At 43.3% G+C, this 20,115-nt stretch overlaps 1 protein-coding gene across 3 annotated transcripts in view; it reads right to left on the bottom strand.

Moving 5' to 3' along the window:
- Positions 1–20,115, bottom strand: part of TRIM24 (tripartite motif containing 24) — a 144,633-nt gene that overhangs the window by 23,736 nt on the left and 100,782 nt on the right. The window contains exons 9-13 of one of the 3 annotated variants that reach the window (XM_048830978.2): positions 17,443–17,708; positions 9,174–9,338; positions 7,107–7,286; positions 5,271–5,406; positions 2,239–2,311 (exon numbers count right to left, since the gene is read on the bottom strand). In XM_048830978.2, coding sequence (XP_048686935.1) covers positions 2,239–2,311; positions 5,271–5,406; positions 7,107–7,286; positions 9,174–9,338; positions 17,443–17,708 — 820 coding nt within the window. Of the gene's footprint in view, positions 1–2,238; positions 2,312–5,270; positions 5,407–7,106; positions 7,287–9,173; positions 9,342–17,442; positions 17,709–20,115 lie in introns of all 3 variants that reach the window. The other 2 variants (XM_048830968.2, XM_048830993.2) reach the window with 2 other exon arrangements.

Genomic DNA, 20,115 nt, shown 5'->3' with positions numbered 1-20,115 from the left:
GTTCATGAATATTCCATCATTTCTAAGGCTGTCAAGCAATTTAAAAAATTAAATCGCAATTAATCACACTGTTAAATAACAGAATACCATTTATTTAAATATTTTTGGATGTTTTCTACATTTTTAAATATATTGATTTCAATTACAACACAGAATACAAGTGTACAGTGCTCACTTTATATTTATTTTTTATTACAAGTATTTGCACTGTAAAAAAAATTAGTATTTTTCAATTCACCCAATACAAGTACTGTAGTGCAATCTCTTTATCGTGAAAGTTGAACTTACAAATCTAGAATTATGTACAAAAAAAACTGCATTCAAAAATAAAACACTGTAAAATTTTAGTGCCTGCAAGTCCACTCAGTCCTACTTCTTGTTCAACAAATCACTCAGACAAACAAGTTTAACATTTGCAGGAGATAATGCTGCCCGCTTCTTGTTTACAATGTCACCTGAAAATGAGAACAGGTATCCTCATGGCACTGTTGTAGCTGGCATCGCAAGACATTTACATGCCAAATGCGCTGATATGTCCCTCCATGCTTCAACCACCATTCCAGGGGACATGCATCCATGCTGACGACAGGTTCTGACCGATAACAATCCAAAGAAGTGCAGACCAACACATGTTCATTTTCATTATTTGAGTCAAGATGCCACCAGCAGACAGATTTTCTTTTTTGGTGGTTCAGGTTCTGTAGTTTCCTCAGAGTGTTGATCTTTTAAGACTTTTTAAAAGCATGCGCTACACCTCGTCCCTCTCAGATTTTGGAAGGCACTTCAGATTCTTAAACCTTGGGTCGAGTGCTAAAGCTATATTTTGAAATCTCACATTGGTACCTTCTTTGCGTTTTGTCAAATCTGCAGTGAAAGTGTTCTTACAATGAACAATGTGCTGGGTCATCATCCACGACTACTATAACATGAAATATATGGCAGAATGCGGGTAAAACAGAGCAGGGGACATACAATTCTCCCCCCAAGGAGTTCGCTCACAAATTTAATTAACACCTTTTTTTTTTAATCAAGCGTCATCATCATGGAAGCATGTCCTCTGGAATGGTGGCCAAAGAACGAAGGGGCATACAAACGTTTAGCATATCTGGCATGTAAATACATTGCAATGCCAGCTACAAAAAATGCCATGCAAATGTCTGTTCTCACTTTCTGGGGACACTGTAAATAAGAAGAGGGCAACATTATCTCCTGTTAATGTAAACAAACTTGTTTGTCTTAGCGATTGGCAGAACAACAAGTAAGACTGAGTGGACTTGTAGGCTCTGATGTTTTACACAGTTTTGTTTTGGAGTGCAGTTATGTAACAAAAAAAATCTACATTTGTAAGTTGCACTTTCAGGACAAAGACTGCACTACAGTACTTGTATGAGGTGAACTGAAAAATACTATTTCTTTTATCATTTTTACAGTGCAAAAATCTGTAATACAATTATATATAATTTGATTTCAATTACAACACAGAATAATAATATATGTGAAAATTGTAGAAAACATCCAAAATATTTAATAAATTTCAGTTGTTATCCGATGAAGTGAGCTGTAGCTCACGAAAGCTTATGCTCAAATAAATTGGTTAGTCTCTAAGGTGCCACAAGTACTCCTTTTCTTTTTGCAAATGCAGACTAACACGGCTGTTACTTTGAAACCAGTTGATATTCTATAGTTTAACAGTGCAATTAAAACCGCAATTAAATCGCGATTATTTTTTTTTTAATCGTATGAGTTAACTGCAATTAATTGACAGCCCTAATCATTTCTTTATTTTTGTCTCTCAAAATATCTAGTACTCACTTAACTGACCGCATCATGGTTAAAGCTTCCTATTTATAATCCTCTCTATAAAGCTGATTCCTCAAATCTGAAGTTACTTATGGTTCAGTGAGGATTTTCTGCTTCAGACTTTAAAAGAAACAGTTGTGTAACTGTCATGAACTTTACACCATTATTTACAGTACACGGTTATCAAAACATCTGATCAAGCTGTCAATCTCACAGCTACCATATGTTTAATGTGCCATTAAAAATTAGATATGAAATTAGAACTAAATTTTAGGCCTTGAAGAGTATTACAATAAAGCCATCAGAAATGCTCTCTCAGACGAAATAACATGGCAAACCTTGACATAGATTACTGGTGAAAGCTTCTGTCAACTGCGGTCACATGCATATAGTGTCCTTTGAGATTGAAGCTATGTTTTTTTCAACTGGTCTGCTTACCTGCCTCTGCTTCCAACACTGGAGGCACTGGGTGAGCGAATTGGAGGGTGGACACTGGTCATAGTTACTGGTCCTAAAAAACAGGTTAAATTAGAAAAAACCCAACCAGGTTTGTTCATACAAGAAGTCTTGCATTTAATTTTCTGTCAGAGAAGTACATAGAGATGTGTGTATAAGTATTCATTTTGATCTCTTGATATTGATTGTTCAGACCACCCTACACATGCTATTTGTAAAACAGACCAGAATATGCTTCTTCCTCACCTCTACTGTGACTTTGGTCATTCTTTACTCATTTAACCCAAGTCTAGAAAAGAATGAGACATCTTATCCTGCACATTTCCAATCCAGAGTATTTGTTCACTCTTTTTATTTAAAAAGTATTAGAGAAGGCAAAATAATGAAATTCAGAGAGAGTGAATATGCACGCACTTACTGACAGATGGAAAAATCACCACCCGCTAAGTGGCAAAAAGAATTATTTTACTGCTGTAGGTATGTTCATTGGAAAGATATGCTTCACAAGCAGCAAATACATAGCTGTAATACAGGAATGTATAAAGTGCTAATTTAACTAACTACTGGAACTAGGAAAGGAGTAACCTCAGGAAGTCTGACATTTTGCGATGTTCACAGCTTCTGCACTGTATCTGTGTTCTTTCAAGCCACAACTAAACACTTCTCCGTCTGATATCACAATAGCAGAGTTCCCTCTCTAACCACAACCTCATCTTCCATCTGTCCTCTGCTCTTATACCTCTGACCTCCAATCCAACTTCCATGACTTCAGCATTCCCAGACCACTCTGCTGTAGGACTCAGCTGTCAGTGGCTCAACTCAATTCTCTCCATCATACTGTACTCCTTCACCTGTCTCTCGCACAGTAAAATCCATTCCACTAACCCAATTTCCTCTTCCTCCACTCATGAGCACCCCTGAAGAAAGTCCCAGAGGCAAGAACCTCCTCCGTTACAAACTTATACTCCCCTCCTGCAATTTCCTCACCTTTCTCCTTAACCTCACAGTCCCATTAGGTACCTTTACCACACAATATAACACATTATGATATTCCTCATCCTAGATCCTACCTTGTACAACTACCACCTCATGTCCCTCTCCCTGACTTGGATCTTAATCCTCCTACCACCACAACTCAGGTTTCCAGCTTCCCCACTCCACGTTAATTGTCTTTAACTACCTCTTCATGGTCAAACCTTGGTGTTTCTACTCTATCCTCATCCTCCTCAACCTTTCAGCCATCTCAGATAGCTGATCATACTCCATCTTCTTAAATTGTTACCTTCCCATTGTTTTCACAACTCTGTACTCTTAGTTTTCCCATCTCTATAGTCATTCATTCAGCCTTTCAATGGCTGAACCTCCTTCTCTTTTCCTCCACTAGTTTCCAGGCCACTAACAGACCACTTTTATTTTCTCTCTCTACATCTTTTCCTCATCTACTCATATGATGCAACCATTTTCTCTGCATAGTTGACTACAAAATTTCTCTCTCCACCCAATTCTTCATTAGTTCGTTGCTCTGACCTTTCTGATTCCCTTGCCATCAACGAAAGCAAAACATAGCCCAAACCAAATTCTGTCTCCCCTTACAAGTCCTCCATGCTACTTAACTCTCTCTGTCACAGTAGACATCATCACCATTATACCTATCACTCAGGCTTGTAACTTGGTTACCAACTTTGACTCCATTCTCTGCCTAGAGCTTCACATCACAGCTATCTAAATCTTGTGGCTCACATGCTCAGGGTCTAACTGATCTCCATATGGGGGGTTGGGATGGAATTTTCGTCTCAGTTTGGCAGTGACTGTGGAGAGGTGAGGGGTTCGCCTTCCTCTGCAGTGTATGGGTACAGGTCACTTACCAGGATTATCTGGGTATATCAGTTACCTGTCAGTATGGGGGGCCTGGGTATTGATGTAATTCTGTCCCTCCTGTTCTCTCCTTGTGGCACTTAATAGCATAGTTGCCTATGGGCTGTAATACTTTGGTATAATTTCAGTTGTTGGGTTTAGTGTGCGAGTGCTGAATGGTCATGGTGGCCTGTGATACACAGGAGGTCAGACTAGATCTGATCTTTTAATCTCTGACCAAAGATAAAACTCTTAGTTAGGCCCTCATCTCCCATTTGATAAATGCCAGCCTTCTCCCTTGCCCTGAATTTGTCAGTATGTCGTAATAAGCTAGAAGGCATGATAATAATACATTAAGTCAGAGATGGGCAAAATACAGCCCACAGGCCATATCTGGCCCACGGGACTGTGCTGCCCGGCCCCTGAGCTCCCGAACGGGGAGGCTAGCCCCTGGCCCCTCCCCGCAGCCACGCCAGCAGCGCGGTTTGTGCCCGCCCACCTCCCTGGCTTTCCAGTAAGCCTGTCCTGCCGTTCTGAGTAGCATGGTAAGGGGGCAGAGGGAGGGGGGTTGGATAAGGGGCAGGAGGTCCCAGAGGGCAGACAGGGGGCGGTTGGATGGAGCGGAGGTTCAGGGGCAGGGGAGCAGTCAGGAGACAGGGAGCAGGGGCGGTTGGATAGGGGGTGAGGTCCTGGGGGGGCAGTTAGGGATGGGGGTCCTGGGAGGGGGCAGTAAGGGGACAAGGAGTGGAGGGGGGTTGGATGACTCAGGGGTCCCGGGGGGGCCTGTCAGGGGGTGGGGTTGTGGACAGGGGTCGGGGCAGTCAGGGGACAGGGAGCAGGAGGGGTTGGATGGGGGTGGGGGTGGTTAGGGGCGGTCAGGGAACAAGAAGTGGGAGGGGTGGTTGGATAGGTCGGGCGTTCTGAAGGACGTTGTCAGGGGGCAGGAAGTGGGAGAGGGCAGCTAGAGGGCAGGGGACAGGCTGTTTGCGGAGACAGAGCCTTCCTTACCTGGCCCTCCATATTGTTTCGCAACCCTGATGTGGCCCTCGGGCCAAAAAGTTTGCCCACCCCTGCATTAAGTTGATAAATGGGAACTCAGATCAGGGAGTAAAGTGCTAGATTCCCCACCACACCATTTAAAATCAGGTTAATCACCATACCCAAGAGGCCCGGAGATGGCACTGATGAATTTGGTGACTGGACGGTTCTGTTTGAAGGGGGTTTTGGCTGGCTCTGCTCCACAATACCATCTTTCCTTACAATGTTATCCAGTGTAATGTTTCCCGAACACTCAATCTAAAAGAAGCAAGAAGGGAGGTTATTGTTGAGAAAAATACTGTGATCAATATAGACACCTTATCTTAGTTTGCACTTCCACACCCTCTTTCAACATGCTCATTTATTTCATTTAATTAAAAAAGAACATGCAAATATATACAATTCAAAGAATTAATTCAGGAATCACCCAATAAGCAACCCAACACATTCCACATCCTGGCCAGAGGACATGCATATTCAGTAGAAAAGGTACACAGTGTCAGCTAAGTGGTTATGTCTTTTCAGCCATGACACATGAGGACAGAAAAATGAGACACCTGTTTTAGAGCAAAACCAGTTCCAATTTATCATCCCAGCCCACTGAAATTGTCACACATGCTGCAGGATTAGAGAAATGGCCTTTGAAACACAAATACTCTAAATAAGAGCGTTTGGCTAGAAAACACAAATAACTTTAGGATCATACTTTTCTAAAGCATTCACATGGCAAGCTGCACCTTGCAAATCCACCTGTAGAGGCTGCACTGACCTTTGACACTGTAGATTAGTGTGATGATATGACTACTGTGAAGTGTTCCAAAAAGCACATTACATTGTTCTTAATCACTACTAATATGGTGAGGTATCTAATAGCATGTATTCAATGATACACAAGTGAAACAGAGCTGCTGATAGTCTTGTACATGCAGAACAATGTTAAAGTACTTGTCATGGATTCAAATTACATGTTTATGATTGCAGAGTGTGATGTGTTTTGAGTGTGTTAACTAAGTATCTTAAAACAATTTTAAATGATGGGGTATCCAGTTCTCATTACATTGTCCTATCACAATGCCTCTGCCAATGTTTTCAATTAAAAAAATAAAAGATAAAAAGGTTATCCAAGATCCGAGAGCAACTCAGAAGGACCAGGAGACAGGAGGAAGAAACAGGGATGAATAGCAAATTACCGCTGAAATGGTATGAAATTTCAGTTATTCATAAACTGTTGAGACCTGTTAAAGTGCACTTTTCTTGTTTCTGACACAATGAAGTAGATCGCTTAAAGTTCAAAATATCTAATTTGGCCCTCTGATAAAGATGTAGTAATCTGAAGAGACTCTTGCTGTATTCCAGTTCAAAGTCTATTAGATAAAACATAGCAAGATTATGACACTGCTTCCCCTCCTACCACACACAAATTGTGGGAGATGAGCTCCTAACACCCATTCCCACCCATATGAAAAAAAAATACTGAATGCGCTGATGAAGAAAAATTATTTCAGCCTAGCACTGTATATTAATATCTACATGGGACAGACTTTCAATTATATAGAAACCTCAGTAATATAGTACTGAGACCCTAGATTTATAGCATGTACTATTACATGTTCTGGGTACTGATGACCAAAGCTGAGGAAACTCATTTTTTATTAGCAGCAACTGAAGAATTTGACAGATGAAGGCTAGTAGGTGTCTACATAAAAAGAGTACAATTGCATTTTTCATTCTTACTCTTCCTGCCAGTTCTAAATCCCTTAAAGGCAGTGCCTCCAGAACAGTGCAGGAGCACTGTCTCCAGGACCACGTAGGAAAACTGAACTGTTGCTTTCTATATTGTACCAGTTTGGTAGGCAGAGAAAGAATTTCAGTGTCAAAGACCTTTCCACTGATCACCTTTTGCAAACAATTCACTTTAAAATAAAAGCTATAAACCATTACTTGTGTGTTACTCTTACATCAGGAAGAGAAGGTAGGGTATAGGAACTACCGACTGGAGAACTCAGATCTATCATGGGTGGACCAAATGTCTTCCCATCATACCCTGCAGCACTAGTAACAGTGGGACTGGAAGGGGTGGATGTAGTGCTGCTTGCAGTTGACGGAGCAGCTGATGCTTGTCCACTGCTTATCTGCCACTAAAAAAACAAAAAACAACAACCAGAATTCATCATTGTTCTTTGCGTGGTAGAAGACATCTATTACATACACTGACACTAACATGTTTGAACTAAGCAAGCAGCAACACAAAAGCAGAATGAGTTGAAATTAGAACTGAAATTCATATTTGCTTTGTAGCCTCAAATCATGACTCACTAGAAATGGGAAAAAAGAGAAATAAGAGGTAGGACAAATGTATGAGATTTTTAAAACTTAAAATTTATTTCCTGCTGATAACATGCATTAGTATTTACATGTGAGAACATGCACAATGTTGCAGAGGGACAGAATAGTTTTAGTGGAATAAATGCACTACCGACAATGGGCTGAATGTGAAAAGCTGCTCCTGTATTTTTAGTACTGTAAACTAGGTACTGTTATTTAAGTGGACAGTGGAACGATGTTAAGGTGTTTGGTTTTTTTTTAAAATGATTTAAGAAGGACTTGTGAAGCAATCTTGATCTTCTCTTTGATTCAGCTCACATGACTGTGATAGCCATGGCACTATTATTCCATTTCTTAGGTCACAGATCAGTGTTTCATTCCTTCCTATGGTGGCAAGATACTCTGCTCTTTTTAAGTGTATGATCAGCCTTAAATGGTGTGTTGGTTCATTGGTATTTGCCTCATTGAGCAGCTAGAAAGTAGCTGAAGTATTCACTCTTATCCCCACATAACTGCTGATCAGCTGGGGACTGATCACTTGCAGCAGAAGGTCCACAACTGTGGAATTTCTTTCCTCTCTTCATCTGTAAGAGTCCAGGCGTGGCAAGCTCCAGAGCCTAGTGGCAGCTAGAGCTTTTTAAGCAGGCTTTTGTCTGTTTACTGATGCAGTAGCCAGCGGGGGAAATTAGAGGGCGGGATTTTCTACTCTGTTTGTCGTAGACTGCAGTGAACAGAACTTGTGTTTGTGTTAAGTTTTGCAGGCTGCCCAGAAGTCAGTGATAGATACAAAATAGACATAGCAATAAATTAAAGCAAACATTTAAACCATAATTCACTCAGGCTACATCTACACAATAGCACTTACTGCAGCACAGCGGCACTGATGCAGCTGCGCTGCTGTAGCGCTTGGGGTGATGATGCTCTAAGCGAGCGGAGGGCAACCTGCGGCCCGTGAGGGAAGCAGCGGCCAGCACATCCCTATGGCCCACGCCATTTCCTGCAGCTCCCATTGGTTGGGAAAGGCGAACTGCAGCCACTGAGAGCTGCAGGCAGCCGTGCCTGCAGACAATCAGCGTAAACAAACGGTCTCACGGCCCACCAATGGATTACTCTGATGGGCCGCAGGTTGCCCACCGCTGCTCTAAGCAGACAGGAGAGAACTCTCCCATTGGCTTAGTAACTCCTGCCTCTGTGAGAGGCGGTAGCTATGCCAACGAGAAAGATAGTACTGTCTACACCAGTGCTTAGGTCAGTACAACTTAATGGCTCAGGGGTATGGTTTATTCACACCCCTAAATGACATAAGTTATACCGAAGTAACATGTTATGTAGACAAAGTCTAACTCTTCCTCTAGTCAAAGTAGTTGGAATGGACTGTACTTGACAATTAACTCATTTCAAAATCATCAGGTATCTTGTCATGAACTAGACTAGTGGCTCTCAACCTGCGGGCCGCTTGCGGCCCAATCACCACATAGTTGTATGGCTCAGAGACTACATATATAGTGTGGATGCTGCCCACATAATACAGAGAAAGCTGCATATGCAGCCCACAATGGTAAATAGGTTGAGAATCACTGGACTAGACAGTAGTATATTCGCTGTAAATCCATCCCAGAAAAGTAAGGAATGTAAGTTATAAAATGAATGTTTACAGTATTCAATTTTTATTTTTGGGTGGGTGAGTGGAGAAAGTTTACCTGTTTAATAGCTTGTTGTGCCAAGAACGCCATCTGCAATGGGTTGGGCTTTATTGTTAGTCTTGGTACATTCTGGTTCTGGGGACACCTCATTTGTTGAGCAGGAAGAATTGACCCATTAGAGTTGGGATTGTGATTCTGAAAGTTAATCAAGCGTGGAGGTGGCTGCTGGAAGAGACAGACAATCCCCTCAGTTAGCTGTCTGAGGACTAACACCAAACACTCCAGAAAAAAAAACTCTTCCCTCAACTTCCTATTTAAACTTTTAAAATACATGACATACATAGTACTGAACCATTCACTCAAATGTAAGATGAAATCAGATCTCAGCATTGATGCATCTTGACAATTAAGATAAGAGTAAAATATAACAAGTTACAATTAATTATTCTATCTGAACTAATCACTGAGGCAAATTGTGTAATAATATGAAAAGAGGAGGTTACTTACCTCTAACTGGCGGTTCTTCTGTATTCCACTGTGGGTTACACCTGGGCACCACGTGCCTGCACCCGGAAAATTTGAAAGCAGTGTCCATTGGTCTGCATGGGTGTCCAGGCTCACTTTGTGCTTCTGACCAAAGGGATAAAGAGTGGGGCAAACCGATTGCCTCTCCAGTTCCTTCTCTACCACGAATCAGATAAGATCCAAAGCAGAGGGGAAGGAGGACGGATAGTGAGATACAGGTAAGGACCATGCATCCAAAAGAACCTCCAGTTCTTTAAGTAACCTCCTCCTCTTCTTGGAGTGATGGTCCCTGTTCCATTCCACTGTGGGTGATTGACAAGCAGTACCTAAGCAGGAGGAGGGTTTGACGATGTAGACAGTAGGGCTGATCAGAGTACCACCATCCCAAAGGAGGTATCGGCAGAAGAGTCCTGCACCGGTGCATGCTGTCTTGCAAATGTGTGAACGGAGCCCCATGTGGTTGCTTTATAGATGTCTAAGAAGGGTCCCTCTTGAAGAGATGCCATAGTTGTTGCTTGTGCTCTGGTGCAACAAGGTGAGAAAGAGGAGAGTAGGATGCAGCCAGAAATCTATCTGAAGATTCTCTGGATGGAGAGGACATGCCCTCTGACTCTTTTTTTCTATAGCGACAAAACAGTCTTAAAGGGAAGGGTAAACCCCTTTGAAATCCCTCCTGGCCAGGGGAAAGCTCCTCTCACCTGTAAAGGGTTAAAAAGCTAAAGGTAACCTCGCTGGCACCTGACCAAAATGACCAATGAGGAGACAAGATACTTTCAAAAGCTGGGAGGAGGGAGAGAAACAAAGGGTCTGTGGGTCTGTCTATAGTCTGTCTTTGTCGGGGATAGACCAGGAATGGAGTCTTAGAACTTTTAGTAAGTAATCTAGCTAGGTACGTGTTAGATTATGATTTCTTTAAATGGCTGAGAAAAGAACTGTGCTGAATAGAATAACTATTTCTGTCTGTGTATCTTTTTTGTAACTTAAGGTTTTGCCTAGAGGGGTTCTCTATGTTTTAAATCTAATTACCCTGTAAGGTCTCTACCATCCTGATTTTACAGGGGGAATTTCTTTATTTCTGTTTACTTCTATTTTTATTAAAAGTCTTCTTGTAAGAAAACTGAATGCTTTTTCCTTGTTCTCAGATCCAAGGGTTTGGGTCTGTGGTCACCTATGCAAATTGGTGAGGCTTTTTATCCAACATTTCCCAGAAAAGGGAGGGTGCAAGTGTTGGGAGGCTTGTTCATTGTTCTTAAGATCCAAGGGTCTGGGTCTGTAGTCACCTAGGCAAATTGGTGAGGCTTTTTACCAAACCTTGTCCAGGAAGTGGGGTGCAAGGTTTTAGGAAGTATTTTGGGGGGAAAGACGCGTCCAAACAGCTCTTCCCCAGTAACCAGTATTAGTTTGGTGGTGGTAGCGGCCAATCCAAGGACAAAGGGTGGAATATTTTGTACCTTGGGGAAGTTTTGACCTAAGCTGGTAAAGATAAGCTTAGGAGGTTTTTCATGCAGGTCCCCACATCTGTACCCTAGAGTTCGGAGTGGGGGAAGAACCTTGACACTTTTGTCTCCAGACAAATGGGTAGAACACCCCCCTCCCTATTTACTTTTAGGGAAAAAAAAAAAACCTCTGGGTTGGAAGACTGAATTTCCCTGCAGGAGTTAAGTACCCTGCCTCCAGGCAAAGAAAACCTGCAATTCACAAAGATAATCCCCTTTTGTCTCAGCTCTGGCTCCAAAGCAGAGAGAAAACAAGCTGCTTTTCCAGCAGCTCCAAAGGAAAAAAAATTTCCTTTTTAAAATCTGTATTTCTAGTTCAAAAAATCTCAACTGGATCTCAAAATGATTTCAGGTTAATCCCATCACTATGCCACCATGTCAAGGTTCCTCCCCCACTCCGAACTCTAGGGTACAGATGTGGGGACCTGCATGAAAAACCTCCTAAGCTTATCTTTACCAGCTTAGGTCAAAACTTCCCCAAGGTACAAAATATTCCACCCTTTGTCCTTGGATTGGCCGCTACCACCACCAAACTAATACTGGTTACTGGGGAAGAGCTGTTTGGATGCGTCTTTCCCCCCAAAATACTTCCTAAAACCTTGCACCCCACTTCCTGGACAAGGTTTGGTAAAAAGCCTCACCAATTTGCCTAGGTGACTACAGACCCAGACCCTTGGATCTTAAGAACAATGAACAAGCCTCCCAACACTTGCACCCTCCCTTTTCTGGGAAATGTTGGATAAAAAGCCTCACCAATTTGCATAGGTGACCACAGACCCAAACCCTTGGATCTGAGAACAAGGAAAAAGCATTCAGTTTTCTTACAAGAAGACTTTTAATAAAAATAGAAGTAAACAGAAATAAAGAAATTCCCCCTGTAAAATCAGGATGGTAGAGACCTTACAGGGTAATTAGATTTAAAACATAGAGAACCCCTCTAGGCAAAACCTTAAGTTACAAAAAAGATACACAGACAGAAATAGTTATTCTATTCAGCACAGTTCTTTTCTCAGCCATTTAAAGAAATCATAATCTAACACGTACCTAGCTAGATTACTTACTAAAAGTTCTAAGACTCCATTCCTGGTCTATCCCCGACAAAGACAGACTATAGACAGACCCACAGACCCTTTGTTTCTCTCCCTCCTCCCAGCTTTTGAAAGTATCTTGTCTCCTCATTGGTCATTTTGGTCAGGTGCCAGCGAGGTTACCTTTAGCTTCTTAACCCTTTACAGGTGAGAGGAGCTTTCCCCTGGCCAGGAGGGATTTCAAAGGGGTTTACCCTTCCCTTTGTTCTCTGTAGGTAAAAAGCTAAGGCTCGCCAAACATTGGGGGAGTGAAGTCTTCATTCCTCTGTGGAAGCGTGCAGTTTTTGGAAGATCACAGGTAACTGAATGGATTGGTTACAGTTAAATTCTTAAGCTACTTCTGGGGGCATTTGGGGTATAGACACAAAAATACCTTATCCTTATGGAATTTATGTATGGAGGATCTGTCATCACCACTCCAAGTTCATCAACCCTTCTCGCTGAGGTGATGGCTACAAGGAAAGCAACCTTTATGGAAAGAAGGGACATGGAGCAAGTAGCTAAAGGCTCAAAGTGGAGCCTCATGAGTAGAGAGAGAACAAGGTTTAGGTCCCACCAGTGAGTAGGCTTCTGAATAGATGAGAACGTTCTCATTAGGCCTTTGCAGAATCTACTGGTCAGTGAATGTGGGAAGACCAAGTAGTCCTGAGAAGGTGGATGGTACGTGCTGATCATTGCCAAATGAATCCACAAGGAGCTGACTGATAAACCTGATGTTTTCAAAGATAGAATACAGTCCAAGATGACTGGGAGAGAGTAGTCTCTGAGAGGATGTCTCTCTTGTGTGCTCAAGAAAACAAGTGCTTCCATTTAGCTAGGTAGCATTTTCTAGTAGATTCCTTTCTACTATTAGGGAGGATGACTTGTACAGTTGTGGAGCATGAACATTCTAGGGATGATGCCCATCCAAATACCAAACGCATTCTCAGGATGATACCCATCCAAATACTGAGGACTCACTGGGAGGTGGACATGGATCAAGGTGCTTGATCTTGCCGTGCCACTGGGTCAGGAGGTTGGGAAACATTGGGAGGGCAGTTGGTGGTTGGGATGATATGTAGGAGGTTGGGAAATCAGAACTGTCTGGGCCAGAAGTGGACGATCAGGATGACCTGTGTGCTGTCCTCCTGGATTTTGTGTAGAACTCGTAGCAGGAATGGTAGTGGAAGGAAGGCATAGCTGTATTGGTCCAACCAGGGAAGAAGCAGACCGTTACCCTAGGAGTGGCGGCCCAGGGCTCCTATGGAGCAATTTGTAGTGCATTTCCTGTTTGTTTCAGAGGTCAACAGATCCCTGGTTGGGGTTCCACAGAGGGAAAATATTGTGCAGTACCAAGTGGTGGAGCTCCTGCTTGTGGTCGACGACGAAATGTCTGCTGAGAGAATCTGCAAGTACATTTTGCTTCCCCAGAAGGTAGGCTGCCAGTAGGGTGATTTGATTGCTGATACTCCAGTTGAGGTAGAAGACAGTCATAACGCTGTTTGACATACGGACACAGAGCGTACAGATGAAGGGAACAAAGAGACTCATGCCTTCAAGACTGCTTGCAACTCCAGGACATTGACATGCATTCTGGACTCTTGAGATATCCAAGCACCTTGTGCTGTGTGACTGTCATGTGGCCTCCCAACCTAACAGGGATGCATCTGTAATAATGGTCTTGTCTGCAGAGGAAGGGAGAAAGGGGAACCCCATGCAGACCTGATGAGGATTTGTCCACCATAGCAGGGAAGACACTACCTTGGGATGGAACTGTCACTATGAGGTCGTGGAATGGTGGCTTGGGGAGTATACCAACTGCAGCCATGTTTGAAGCCAACAAAGGTGGAGTCTAGCGAAGGTGGGGACCTAGGTCAGATGGCCTTGTGCACCTACAAAAGACGTATGTCTTGACTGGTACTTGAGGATTACTTGTGATGTTAGCTAGGATATTGTTCATGGTCTGTAACCTGTCTCTGATCAGGTATGCTCTTGTTGTGATAGAATTTAAGCTTGCCCTGATGAAGTTCAGAGATTGCATGGGAGTGAGAACAGATTTTTCTGTTTACACACTGATTCCCAGCGAGGAGGAGATGTGCAGTATCAGTGAGGTTGATGCATAGGCTTCCTGGTGGGACTTGGCTGCAAGGAGCCAGTCATCGAGGTAGGGGAATACAATGAAACCACATCATCTGATGTGGGCTTCTACTACTAAGAATATCTTGATGAATACTCTGGGGGTGATTGCTGTTCTGAAGGGGAGTGCTCTATACTGAAAATGGTTAGAATCCACTATGAATCTGAGAAAATGTCTGTGGGCAGGACTAATATCTATGTGAAAGTAGGCATCCTTCATATCGAAATCCATGAACTATATGCCATTTTCTAAAGATGGACCTATTGCTGCTAGTGTGACCATGCAAAATCTGAGTTTATGAATGAAGCGGTTGAGATGGTGGAGGTCGAGAATTGGTTTCCAACTGCCCTTCTTTTTGGGTATCAGGAAGTAAGACGAATAAAACCCTCCCCCTTGGTATTGAGGAAGGACATGTTCTATTGCTCCTTGCTGCAGTAAAAGTCGCCTCTTGTTGAAAATACTCTCGTGAGAGTGGTCGGGTCTTTGGAGGAGGTAGGAATGCAAACTCAATTGGATAGCCAGAATGGATGACATTTAGCATCCGTCTGTTATCACACTCCAGGTGTTGAAAAAGTATCTTTCATGGTTCTCGAGCTCCCATCAAAAATAACGTTAAGGCAGTGGCTGAGACTGAGGTGCCACGCTTGTTGCAGAGTGTAGGGAAGCAGGACTTTTGAAACCTCTGTCTCTTACGTGGTGGTTCATAGGCCCTCTGAAGGAAAAACTGCTGAGCCATGTATCTAGATTTAACCGATGGGCAGTGAAACTTCTTTTTAAGGGCAGGTGCGTATATCTTCAGCAAATGGAGGGTAGCCCTGGAATCTTTCAGGGTATGGAGGGACTTGTCCATCTTCTGATTAAAGTGGTGTGATTCAAAGGAGAGGTCCTCAGTAGTATTCTGGACCTCCCTAGGGAGCCCTGACACATGGGAGCCATGATTCCCTGTGCATGATAAAGGCAGTAGCCGTAACTCTAGAGGAAGCATCAGCAGCATCGACTGCAAATTGGAGTGCAGTCCTGGCTATCAGTTTGCCTTCATCTATCAGAGCTTGAAAATGTGCTCTGTCCTGTTGTGGAGGGCTCTCAGTAAACTCGGCATAGTTCAGGAAATTGTATTTAGCCAATAGCACCTGTTAACTGGCTATCTTGACCTGGAGGCTAGGTGAGAAGACCTTTCTTCCCAGCAGATACAGATGTTTGCCCTGGATCAGCAGGAATAGACCAGGGATGTTGCTGTCTCGCACTTTCAGAAGCGGCATGGACCACCAGTGAGTTGGGAGAGGGGTGAGAAAACAAAAATTCTGTACCTTTGGCAAGCACGTAGTAACGCTTCTCTACCCTATTGGTGGTAGGAGCACAGCTAGCAGGGGTGTGACAAACTGTCTTAGCTAGCTCCAATATAGCTTCCTTAACAGGGAGAGCTATTCTGTTGGGCCCAAAAGTGTGCAGGATATTTAAGAGTTTGTCCTAGGAGTCTTGGATCCCCTCAAAAGGAATTTGAAGCTCTCCAGCAACTCTGAGGAGAAAGTCCTGGAATTGCCCAAAGTCACTGTTGTTGGGTAAGGGAAGGGGATACAGAAGTCACCTTTTTGTCTCGAAATGACAATGGCAGTCTTGCTGGTTCTGGCAGAACTGCTGGATCTGGAGCATAATGTTCCTCCTCCTCCGATGGATGAAGGTGCAGATCTGACTGTCTCCTTAGATGGGAGGCAAGGGATGGCTCCCTAGCAAATCAGATCAACCCTGCAAATGGATACTGTCCAAAGGCCCCCAATACAGCCAGTAGGAGGGATAGATAGGTGGTCATGGGGCCCCCATGGCATGAGGTACCAGCAGCTCAGAGTGAGTTTAGGCGGATGTTGGACCCAAACCAATATGGGTCTTTTAGGTGGTGGAGGACACACAGGGTCAGGGAAAAGCAGCTCATCAGAGGGTTTAGCATCTCCTAGGGAGAAGGCTGATTCTGGTTCCAGTGGCAGTATTGCTGATGCTGTTGGAGGGGAGATGTATTCTGCATATGGGAGGGGTAATAAGTTCCTTCCAGCAGTTGATTCTCCCAGAGGCAATATCTCCCTGGAAGTGGAAGAGCCTGGTGGAGGAGGGGATTCCAGATCTGGGAGAGCGAAAACGTCCTTGAGGTGGCAACAGATTCATATCTCCCCAGTGTGACTTCTTTGAAGTGGACTTAGAGGAAGACTTAGTCTCATGCTTATGAATGTGCTTCCTAGCTTCCTGACAAGATCCTGCCATGGGGTCCATTAGGGTAGATTCTCCCAAAGCAGAGTCAGACTTTGCAACAGGAGGTGCACTCCTTGCTGAGTCAGGCTTTCGTACGAGGGGAGTTCCCTAGTCTGGGTCTGATAGTCATGGCCTTCTCCATGAGGTATTTGCGGAGTTAAAGTTCCTGTCCTTCTTGGATACGGCTGAGGAATGATCAGCCGATACATCGCGGCGAGGTGCAGTGAGCTGCCCCAAGGCAGTATAGGCAGCACTGGTGGTTGCCGCTGACTGAGAAGGATCATGGCAGGAAGCACAGAGTTTGAAGCCTGGAGTCCTGGGCATAACGGTGTCCCAGGGTTTTTAGACTAATTTAATGCTAAACAGTAAAAACTATTAAAACTGTTAACACTATTTACAAACTGATTATTTTTATTTTGTAAAACTAAGCCGAAGCTGTGGAAACTTAAAGGTTCTGTTCGGACCACGCAGCGGTGAGAAGGAACTTGAGAGGCAGTTGGCCGCCCCATCCTTTATCCCCTTGGAGAGACAAGGTGAGCCAGGGTGCATGTGCAGATCAATGGACACTGCTTTCAAATTCTCTTGGTCCAGGAGCATGTGTAATCCACAGTGGAATACAACAGGGACCATCACTCAAAGAATAAGAGTTCTTTACAATGCTTAGAGATTATCTGGAAGTTCTAGAGATATGGGCATTGAGATCTTGAAAAAAAATGCTGTAAATATGTACAATATGGGCTTCCTTATAACTATATGTGCTAAAGACTGCTGCGCCAATGAAATGTCACTATAAGTCACCATTATCATTCTGTTAGAACAAGTACGATCAGACATGTCTTCTCTCTGGAACAATGATAGTTTACCTGATGAGAAGTAGGAGTGTGCTGCATGGGCCCTGGAATTCTTGGGTTCGGTAGACCCATTGGGCCTACCCTGCGTTGAGCCTGCTGCCTCTGAGCCATCACCTGCTGCTGCATGTGCTGGAGTCGTAGTTGAGCTAAACTGATCTGTGTTGGGAACTTAGACAGTTGGTTTGAAGGTAAGCCACTTTGTGGCTGTAAATTTGGTTCCATCACAGGGCTCTTGGGCATGTGTAGTGGGGTTTCTTTATCTTCAATTACCAGAGAACCTGGTAAAAAATAAAAACATATGTTTTAATGTTCACCTTACACTTGGGAGATACGCAGGTTCTCATAATTTCCCTCTTTTTATGCCATCAGGTCACCATTCCTAATTGCAGTTTAAAGGATGGGTAAACAATTCTTTCCAAAATCTGTGTCAGTGGCTGCAGAACTGTGTGCATTACTGTGCCATTGATAACAATGAGGGCCCTTCCATTACACTGAAAACTATGGGTTATTTAACTTGAAATGAGACACTTGATAATGCTGTTATTTCATTTTCTTAGATATATTCTAAACAGCACCCAATCGCTAAGTTGTTTAGTAACACCCAGTTAGCCTTCAGATATTATCACACTGCCAGTAAAGAGTCTAGCTAGTATTCCAGCTAACACAACTTCAGACCTGAGATTCTTCAATATACAAGAACTCTTACAAGACATGGTCTATGGGGAAAAAAAGTTCCTGATCAACCTTGACTCTGAAGCTTTAACCCCTGGTGGCTTCAACTTCTGAAACTGTGTAATAAACCATGGAGACATACCAAAAGGGGCCAGTGCTAAATTATTATTCATGAAACCATTCTAATAGCCTGAAACACACAGGCTCCCACATGGAATTCCTGTTCCCATTTCAGTATCTCAGACTTCAAGGGAGCAGAATCCAACAATTGAAAGGCATATCAGAAGGAAGGAAAGAAAGGTTACCTGGAAATAAAGAAAAACAGCTTCTTTTATACTTATTCACACACACATTACTCACATGGCTGGAGGGTTCACCCCTGAGGAAAAATACAGATACACCTCTTTTGTGATCTCTTTCCCAAAGACAATAAACAGTTATTAACTTGTTCTGTAATGACTGTTCTTCAAAATGTGTTGCACACATCCATTCCATTTTGGGTGGATGGGTGTCCAGTGCATTAGCTGCGCGACGATATAAAGGGTGGAGCCACTGTTCTGTTGACCCCTGAGTCATGGAATGGACATGTCCAACAAATCTCGAACAATTACAGAACAGGTTAATAACTGTTTTCTTTGGGTGATTACATGTGTCTATTCCACTTCAGGTGACAAGCAGTTCAATCTGGAGATGCACTGGAGTCTACTTGAATTATTGTAGGACACGTCCAAATCTGGCATCATCTCTAGACTGTTGGGAGATGGCGTAATGAGAAGCAGAAGTATGTATTGATGACCAAGCTGCAGCGCTATAATGGATCTCGTTGAACGTGCCAGCACCCTATCTGGCAGAGTTACATTGGCCAGGACACCCCACAAATGTATACAGGAGGAAATCCATGACAAGATTCTGAAATGAGACTAGAAGACCCATGACTGCCACAAACAGCTGTGAGGACAACCTAAACAATTTAGTTCTGTCCAAGTAGAATGCGAATACTCTCCTAACATCCAATAGGTAGAGCCTCTCCTCATCCTTAGCATGAAGCTTAGGAAAGAAAGTTGGTGAGCTGCTAAGTGACCGATATGGATGAGAGAAACCACTTCAGATGAGGGCATAGGTCTATCTTCTCCTTGTAGAGGACTGTATGCAGTGGATCAAATACTAGAACTCTCAGTTCACCTACTCGCCAGTTACCTCAATGAGGTAAGTACCACCAAAAAGGCGACCTTCACTGAGAGATGGAGCAACAAACAGGTAGCCAGAGGTTCAAAGGGAGGACCCATTAGTTTTGCTAAAACTAGGTTTAAGTCCCAAGGAGGAACAGAATCCTTACCTTGGGTATATAACCTTTCCAGACTCTTTGAAAGCCTGACTGACATGAGGTTAGAGAAAAGAGTGATTACCAGTCAGATGGCGGAAAGCCAAGATAGTTCCATTAGGGTTCACCTAGCAGCTAACAGCAAGACCTTGCTGTTTTAGATACAACAGTCTGGTGTATGTTGTATTGGAGCCCGGACAGGGGAAACCCCTTTTTGCTGAGACCAAATGGAGAATCTCTTGCATTTCAATAGATAAGCCTACTTAGTAGAAGGCTTTCTACTATTCAAGAGGATGTTTTGTACTTCCTTTGAACAGATCTCCTCTTGAAGGGTTAACCAGGGAGCATCCAGGCTGTAAGGTGAAGGATTTCCACATTGGGATGAAGGATGCAACAACCATGGCCTGGTGAAATCAAGTCTAGGTCTGCTGATAGTGTCAATGGAGACCTGCTTGAGATGCTCAGCAGAGTGGAAAAACCAAGACTGAGCAGGCCACATCAATGCTGTGAGTTTCACTCGAGCATGGTCCAGTTTGATTTTTAAACACCATCCAGATGTGGTAAGCTAGATGAACGGCTCAACTTTTACATTTATGAAGTGAACTAATCCTGGCCAGGCCATAGCCCTTGAGTCTTCAGAGAACCCAGGTGGACTGTCACAACCTACGGCGGAAGTGTCCATAACCAAAGTC

Source organism: Caretta caretta, chromosome 1 (genome assembly GCF_965140235.1).
Source record: "Caretta caretta isolate rCarCar2 chromosome 1, rCarCar1.hap1, whole genome shotgun sequence".
In the NCBI taxonomy this organism is placed as follows: domain Eukaryota; kingdom Metazoa; phylum Chordata; order Testudines; family Cheloniidae; genus Caretta; species Caretta caretta.
Note: the sequence above shows the minus strand (reverse complement) of the source record. Positions and strands in the feature narration are given on the sequence as shown.